This window comes from Atractosteus spatula, chromosome 18, assembly GCF_055471065.1.
Source record: "Atractosteus spatula isolate fAtrSpa1 chromosome 18, fAtrSpa1.hap1, whole genome shotgun sequence".
NCBI lineage: Eukaryota > Metazoa > Chordata > Actinopteri > Semionotiformes > Lepisosteidae > Atractosteus > Atractosteus spatula.
In genome coordinates, this window is record NC_142723.1 from 347,201 (window position 1) to 355,870 (window position 8,670).

The 8,670-nt window shown below is 49.6% G+C and overlaps 1 protein-coding gene across 1 annotated transcript; it reads right to left on the bottom strand.

Moving 5' to 3' along the window:
• Positions 1-520: 520 nt before the first annotated feature.
• On the bottom strand, positions 521-5,131 carry foxl3 (forkhead box L3). Its single transcript, XM_088936584.1, has 3 exons — positions 4,740-5,131; positions 3,428-3,596; positions 521-2,346 (listed from the first exon to the last, which is right to left on the bottom strand). Exons 1-3 carry the CDS (start codon positions 4,844-4,846, stop codon positions 1,912-1,914), a joined length of 711 nt encoding a protein of 236 aa, XP_088792710.1. The 5' UTR covers positions 4,847-5,131; the 3' UTR covers positions 521-1,911.
• Between the last annotated feature and the right edge of the window lie 3,539 nt (positions 5,132-8,670).

The window sequence follows — 8,670 nt, forward strand, 5'->3', positions numbered from 1 at the left end:
AAACGGTTGCTGACTTGTCTGCATCATGCTCTGTTGATGAGCTGAACGTGTGTTTGAGTCCGATCCTTTTTCTGCTAGGTGTTTTGTCGCAGCTGTGTTATTCTCTGTGTCTGCTAGACCCCAGAGCCTGTTGTCCTGAAACAGCACAGAGGCCATGGACATTTCTCAAGTACGACTCGCTGGGTGGGCATTTCCGAAGTCAAGAAGGCATAAACTCCGCGCTGCATCACACGGCCAGCTGACTTTAATACAAGGGGCCAGCAGAATTAAGACTGCTATTGAAGGCTGACCTTCAGCTCTTGTACCATCAACACGTCTGCTTATTCTGTCAACCTTTCTAGTTTTTTATGTATAACACAATTGTGACTTGGGTTGAGGCTACAGTTTTACAAATCAATTTTGAAGACTACAGTAGGCATCAGAAGGTAGTTTGGTATATTCTATATATTCTGAATTAAGAAAACTGCAAGCTATTGCTACCTTTTTCCTACATTGTACATCACAACAGAACTCAATTTAATTGCAATACTTTATTTTTCTTTACTGTTTTTAATGACATTTACCCTAAATTAGTGCCACAAAAGATTACGATCATACCTGCTCTCCTTTATGCAGGATCATATTCCGTTATTTTTTACGGCGTATATGGAATTCCATACTGGTGCAAAGGAGCTGTTTGCCTTTTGCCATGCACTGCCAGAACTGCCAGGTCTTGGTAGTGGCTGCAGTGTAGAAATCAGAAACCAGGGCAGTAGAAACGTCCAGCCAACAGCATTGAACACATTCCTGGGGCTGTTTTATTTTTAACCCAGCATGCTCTGCTCAAGGCCTGGAATGGGCAGTTGGAAATTAAAAGGTTGCGGGACCTGAGGTGTGAACTGGCCTCGATCTTCTGCGCCAGAACTCCATTGCAGTCTGACCCAGCTGAAGCCACGCGGCGCGGCGCTCGGGTCAGAGGGCTTGCAGAGTCGCTGCAGAGCAGACGCCTCCTGCTGCTCTGGCATTTGGCCTGCCTGTCCCGGCAGCTCTGTCCACTGAGCTGAACTGGCCAGCTCTGCCGGGGAAGCTGTCTTTTCTCATGGTTGTGCCTCCTGTGCTCTGCAACGTGCAGTGCTTTTTGTACGGGTTTCCAAACTTCCCAATGTCCTGTATTGCCTGCGCTGCGCAATACTGGCAGGCGGCGTTGTAAAGGTGCGCAGCGTTGCCTGCGGGTGAGTTACACTGGCGGACAGAAGATGAACTGAGCGGTTACTGAAGCATGTGCCCAGTACCCTGCCTGATATTCTTTGTGCTCCGTTGTGCTCTGACCGTACTGCGGAGCGCACACTGAGGTACCATGCCAAAGCTCTCCTCGGCCCTGGACATCGGGAAGCGGCTCTTTTCGTGCTCAGTAGCTGCCTTGTCTCAGTGAGGGGGATTTGATTTGCTAGCAATCCTTGGCTGTCACAGCTCGGCTCTGCTTTCAGGAATCTGGTTTCTAATGCTTCTAATAGAGCACATATCGGTCCTGTAAGATCGCTTTGATAACGGGCGTGTCTTTATCTGCGCTGAACCAGCCGCACGCACCGTCTGAGGTTTGCTTTGAGGTTTTGGTTAGATTTATTTTCTTGGCCGCAGCCCAGGTGGCTGAATCTGAAAGACGCACTGGGCAGGACAGGGCAGGTGCATCCAATTCATCTGGCTTTTGTGCAGAGAAGCTGATTAACGGCTTTTCATCAGATTCAAGGTCGGATCCTGCCGCGCGTTACGAGAGTTTCTTATTAGTGGCCGAAGTCTGCGTGCCATCGTCGGGGGTGATGTAAGCTGGCAGTGTGACCTGCGAGCCGCGCCTGTGGGGGTGCCCTGCCCCTCTGCCGGCCCTCTGGAGCGGGCGCGGGCGGCCGGCCGTGCCAGGCGAGGGCGCTGTGGGCGTCACATGGTCCAGAAGTGCAGGTTGATGTGCTGCGGCTCCAGCAGGTGCGCTTTGCCCGCGGCCCCGGGGCCCAGGGGCCTCAGACCGGGCAGCGGATCGGGGGCTGAGAGGATGTAATCAATGCTGAACTTGATCTCGGGCTCCGGTTTCCCCGCAGGGGGGTTCGCTGGGGCGCGCCGGCGGCCGGGGCCGCCCGCACAGAAGCGGTCGGAGTCCGGCGGGCCGGCCAGGGGCAGGAAGGCCCCCGCGGGGCTCTCGGGGGAGGGGGGGCGCTCGCCCGGCTCGGCCGGCTCCCTGAAGCCCACCCTCACGTTCCGCCTCCGGCGCCGGCGCCGGTAGTTGCCGTTCTCGAACAGGTCCAGCATGGACTCGCACCCCGTCGCGAAGGTCCAGTAGTTCCCTTTGCCCTTCTCGTTGCCCTCCGTTCTGGGCACCTGCGGCCGCAACATGGGGGGAAGAAACACAACGTTTTGCCTTTTTTCTTCTCATTTTCTTTAAACCGATCGCAGGCAGGTATCGTACAGCTGCCTGAAACTGTCCCGGCGCGCAAAGGCTTAAATAATCATCGAGGGGCTTTAAATCCGCGGGCTGCGGTTCTGTCAGCGGGTTTGTACTGTGTGCTGTTGTCTCTGCTTTGGCAGTGTTCCTGTGCTGTGAGATGCCTGCAGCATAAATTGGGAAATATAGACAGTATGTACCTGTACTCTATGTGTGTTTTCCTAAATAAAAACCTAAAACAAGCTGCTTCGTCTTCGAAGGGAGGCAGGGGGAGGAGAGTGACTCAGTGAAGTTAATCACCCAGACATCAGGGCGGCTGCCTGTTGTATCCTGAGAGTAATCCACGGAGGCCGTGTTGTAAGAAGTTTAATATGGCTGCAGATTAACTACAGAAGGATGGCAGGACACGTTCGCGAATGCAGTCACGCTGTGTCCAGCGCTCTGAGGCACAGAGCTTTCTGTGGCTTTTGCACGTCACTGAGAAAGCAAGAGAAGCTTTCTGCTGTACTGCTTATCTTTGCATGGATCTGTAGCTGTTTATAGTCAATGTGAATCGGGTGATTTTTGACATCTGCCTTCATTTATGCATTAATTTCAGCTGTTGCTCATATTGTGTGAATGTGCCTGTTTTTAAGGTTAACCCGCTGCTTTCCTTAATTACGAGCTACGTGCTCTTAGGCCTGGAAAATGTTGAGTTCAGTAACTAAAGAAGATTAGATTAATTTGTTTTAGTTTTGATGACAAAACAGTGTGACCAGATGTTATCATGTGCTTTCCTTTCAATTTATAATTCCACGTCATCAAATCAAATCGTACATTAAATAAAGGCCGCAGCAATTTTCTAAAGTTCGAGAGAATCACCATGAGTACAGACCTTTTGCGAATTCTCAATAATCACACATTTTAATTTAATTCATTCTTAAAGTGACATCTGAGGTCTCACTTCCTCTCTCCCTGGAATTGCAGTAGGTTCATCGTCCGGGCTAGGAATACGGCAGTCGGTGTGTGCCACTGTACCTTCACAAAGCAGCTGTTGAGGGAGAGGTTGTGCCGGATTGAGTTCTGCCACGCCCTTTGATTGGACCGATAGTAGGGGAATTTCTTCATGATGAACTCGTAGATCCCCGACAGGGTCACCTTGTTCTCTGGGCTTTGCTGGATGGCCATTGCAATCAGAGCGATGTAGCTGGGCGAGAACGAGAGAGCCAGCGGGGTACAGCCGTTACGGGTGACAGCAGAGTCTGCAGTGGGTACACTGCGAGCACTGATATCAGCAAATAACAGTACATGTTTCTTGTCCTGCAGCGACTGCCTCACAATGAAAGACAATTCAGAACAAGTACACGGTAATACCAGAATAAAGGAACACTACAGCATCCCCCTGTGTCAGAGTATCTAGAAAAGAAAAAGGTTTAAAATAATTGGATAGTGTACCTCAGTGAGTGGCTGAGCTGCTCGTCTTTACAGTAACTGGAAAAGTTCCAGTGCTGAAAAACTGAACAAAACCGAAACAAAACAGCCCAAATTTAAAACAACTGTCTTATCACGTATTGTCATAGTAACGCTCAAATTAAACCCTAATTGAAGAAAACCCCGTGAGGAAAATCCTACTTTGAAGAAGAGGTTCCTGTTTCAACAAGGTAAAATTGTTATACTTGAGCTACATTCATAACCCCAATGGAAAAAGGAGCAATCCGTGAAAAACACACCTCGTTATTGCACATTACATTACTTGTGTCGGTTTAGAAACCTTTGATATGGATTTACACATTTAAACCTCTGTCATTTTCTTTTCTATAAAACGTTAAGATCATGACCAAATTACAAAGATTTTTTTTTACACTTCTGAAGTTGTACAGTTGATCATATTTGTATTTGAGGATTTATTCATATTTAGCTACAGTAAGTCTTTAAATCTCTAAATGGATTTTCAAATTTTAAAGTGCGCTTAAAAAATTACAACCAGTAATATTTGCATATGATATTCATATAAATTGTAACAATACAAAACGAATGTTGTAATCGATGATTATGAGTGTATTAATTATACACAGATAAAGTGCGCAGGCGGGTGCGTTTAGTAGAAAGAAGTACTGCAGTGTGTAAAGATTGATTCAATAAAACCTTTAAACTTCGTTCTACAAAAACAGCAGATTTCTGCCATTAACTGCACTTGAACTTTTCATTTAAAAAGTTTACACCTGATCATTTAAAACTAGATGAGGCCAATGGCAACTTCTCCCAGCATAGCTGAAACCTCCTGAGCGGCGCTGAAGCACGGGTCCGAGCTGTGCTGCTCGAGGGGGCCGCTGCCAGGACCCCGGCTCACCTGTACGCAGGTCGGCACATCTTCTTCTCGTCGTCCGAGGCGCAGGCGGGGTACCCGTCTCCGTCGTAGTTAAAGCAGTTGTAGGGGTACTGCGAGTTGTCGAACATGGTCGGGCCGCCTCCGCTCTTGCGCCCCGGCGGCGCCTCGGTCCCACGGGCGGCGCGGACAGCCGTGGCGTGGCGCCCCTGTCCCACGGAGTGACCTGGCCTGCTGGCGCGCCGGCTGCGCGGTCCCTCCGCTGCTCTGCTCCGCGCTGCGCCGCGCTCGGTCCCCTGTCGCCGGGCTGAGGGAGGCTGGATCCTCTGAACCCGGGGCGTGATCGACCAGTAGCTACAGACGCGCTCTCCCTCCCTCTCGGTCTGGGTGGTCCCCGCTCGGGGTCTGGCGTTTTTACTCTCGTGCGTGTTCCTCTCACCCCCTTTTTGTGTGTGTGTGTGTGGGGGGGGGAGCGCATTTACCTAAACAGCCCAACACGAGCAAATAAACAAGCCCCAACATTAATAAACAGTCTGTACCCGGCGCTCGCAGGTCTCGGTCCCCGCTGCCCTGCCGAGTAAACCGAGCCGTTCATGTTTTGTCATTATTTTTGTTTCCTCTTAACTACAGAAGTTGCAGCCAACAATGCGAGTTCCTCAGATCTAATCTATAATGCTGTATAATAGGCATAAATTGTATTTCCGTGACTAAAAGGGAGAGGGATGTGTGTTCAAAGGGACGCAGAACAGAGAGTTTTGCGGGACTACTGTCAGGCAGTGAAGACCAGGCAAACAGCCCAGGGCTGCGGTCTCTCTGTGTGGCCTTTGATCTCGCAGATAGATTAACGGAACAAGCCAGTGAGTCCTGGCGCGGCGGAGACTGCAACTATTTAAAGACCGCTGGGATGTTGTTGTTTTTTTTTTCCTTTTTCAAGTAAATGGTGCAAATCGGGGCTGTTGCGTGCCGGAGTGTTGACGTGCAGCAGCGGCTCAGCGCGCCGCGCTCTGTCTGGACTGCGGGAGGACTGGTGCTGCGCGCAGTTACAGCGAGGGGGGATCAGCAGGGTTCGGCTGCAGTTAGAGCAGAATAGTTCATGGGTATGTTTAAAGCACTCTTATTCTTCCGCTGTTTAGTCTTCTGTCCACGTTATTACATTTGACCAAGAGCGCATAAGAAATATTGCATCCAAGTGCGGAGGAGGCGATGGGTTTCATCCTGGTTTTGAAATCTGCGGACTGCGGGGAACGTATCGAGTATCAATAGAAATCGAACTGAAATGAATTACTTCAAGGAAGCTTTTAATAGACGCGGAATTCTAATAGGTACTATCATACATTGGAGATTGAAGAATGTATCAGTCCGTCAATAAGAAACAAATCAACTTCAGTAATAATTTAATCAAATCGATTGCATCTTTTCAGCTCCCTCAGAAAACGGTAGAATAAAGATGGTCCAGTACAGTAAACTGGGGCTGAATTTCACCACGACATTGCGGCCAGTTCGACGCGCGCCAGTTTTATAATATCTTGCGTTTTGTTGGTTTAGAGAGATGCAGGCTACATTATATGTTAACATTGCAAGGTTGGGAAACGCGTAAAGGCTACATCAGATAATATGTAAAAAAAAATCGTTTATTTCTTATTAAATCTGTGAAGTTTTTGTTTTTTTCGTTTATAAACCAATACGTGTTGCCACCCGTAGCCCAGAGGCACTGTTTTGAGGTTTCATTAAAATGTGTAATGCGCACGGAGATGTTATTTTTCCCGTTTTTTTTGGAATACCTTGTCTCTTCTCAAGTTCGGCTTTTCCTCATTCTTCGCGCTGGTGGTCTCCATGTTCTGTGTTTCTCTGTTTTACTAGGTGCTGATGATAAAAGTGTATCTTTAATTAATAGTTACAATAAGCACATTAATGACTCGCTGATGATATAGTCTAAGGACATCAGCAGTTTCTATTGATTTCTAAAATAAATTGCTGCAGGCTAGGAAACTAAACACTTTTAAAGCAGCTGTAAAGTATCTGCAAGTCAAATTTCATAAACATCACCTTCTGTTATAACATCGCACTAATTACAGGCTGACAGTAATACTGATAAAGATTTACAACAGGTGAATAATATCATTTGCACACCCCTCCACAAGGAAGCCAATTCCTGTCTGTCTCATTAAACCACTAAGATGATCCTATAAAATCTACGATTTGATATTTCAGTAATATTTTCTTGAGTACTCAACTCCCTCTTTATCTGCCAGTGAGATTCATACTTAAAAAACAACCAAGAACTAAAGTCACACCACCAAAGGAGTAAACAGTGACGACTTCAGGGGTTAGGAGCTGGTTTAAGAAGGGCCTTACAGAACAAGAGAAATGGACTATTTGCAGCTGACTAAGAGGCAGAGGGATTCGGGGTGCGGAGCTGAGCACATGAGCGGGCGCTTGTGTTTGAGATGCGCCTCATGTACCATCTTCCCAGACATCAGGAGCCCAGAGGTCCCAGGCTCGAGTCACCTCGGGAAAGCTGGGCTGCCAGACTCTACTCAGCGTTCAGGAGGGGTAATCTCCCATCGCTCCCATGCCTGAGAAAAACCTCCAGCTGGGCGGGGGTGCGCTTCGCTTCTGAGGAAGCAATTAGGCTAATGCGGTCCCAGAGCGCCCTCGGACGTGGCCTTTTCTTGAGAGCTTGTTGAGCGCAGTCAGGGCTGGGCCGCTGGCTGAGGAGCTCAGAGTCAGAGACTCAGAGACTCAGAGTCAGAGAGTCAGAGACACTCGCTGCTTTCGACGTGCAGTGCGTCTATCAGCGGAGACGTTCCTGCATGAGAACTGCTGCTCTGCCCCCCCGCCGCTGGCCTGCGGCGTGACCGCGCTGGGACACGGCGTGGCGACTCTCCGGGAGGGGAAGCAGTCTGGAGGCGGGGGGGAGATCAGATAAGAGAGTCCCAGGGCAGGGCAAGTGCGCGTCCATGACCCCTTGTCCAGAGGCCCGCGGGTGGCGGACCGTGCTTCCTGCCCCCCCCCACCAGCGGGGCTGCGCAGCCGAGCTGCCGGCGCGGTCGGGCGGCTGGACGTGAAAGATACCGGGGCGATCCAGGCGGTACGCACCGTGCGGACGTTTTTGCAGCGGCGAAGCCGTAAATAAAAAATAAATCGTAGAGTATTTGTGGGGAATGCTATTATTATTTGTTTTATTATTATTATTAATTTACAAGATGGTAATTTAGCTTTTCCGGCTCGGTGTAGTCTACTGTAACACCTTGTACTTCGATGTCTGACTACGGGTCTCGTTTTAATTAAGTTAGGGCTGTTTGGATCACTTTTATAGTAGCTGGGTTCCCAATTTATTTCCACAGGTAAATAAATACCCCTGAATGAAGAAGAGAGAGCCCTCGCCTCCGCGAGAGAAAATCCTCAGGGTATATACTGACTTAGTTAAGTTGTGTCGGTGAGTTACAGACAGACAGCTGGGATATTTGTTAGGATGTATGGCTCACAACTGCAGGCGTGACCATGTGAAGTCCAGGCCAGGAAAGCGCCACTAGATGGCGCCAAACGACCGTATAATGACACTTGTGTCGCGCAGCGCGATGTCTCGCCGGAGGGCGGCGACAGTCTGTGACGAGGAGGCAGATCTCTCCCAGTGTGCAGCGCGGCGAGGTAGAGCGCCATCGCGTGGGGCTGCGGGGGCGGCCTGGGGCAGTTTTCAATCTGCACCACGTCCGGAGTGCAGAGAGCGGGGGACCTGCCGCTGCTTGGTCTCCAGGCACAGGAGACTGATACACAGGCTCAAGGCTAGTCATAAGCTTGGTTTTTTTGATCCAGAATCCCTGGCTTGTTCTTTCTAACCGGGACACACTTTGTCCGGCTGGTAGAAGTGGTCTGAAGAAGGGCTGAGCGAAGGGGACTTTGCTTCTTTAGCCCCTGGTCATCCTGCTTGTCCAGCTCTCGGGCTTCTGTGGTG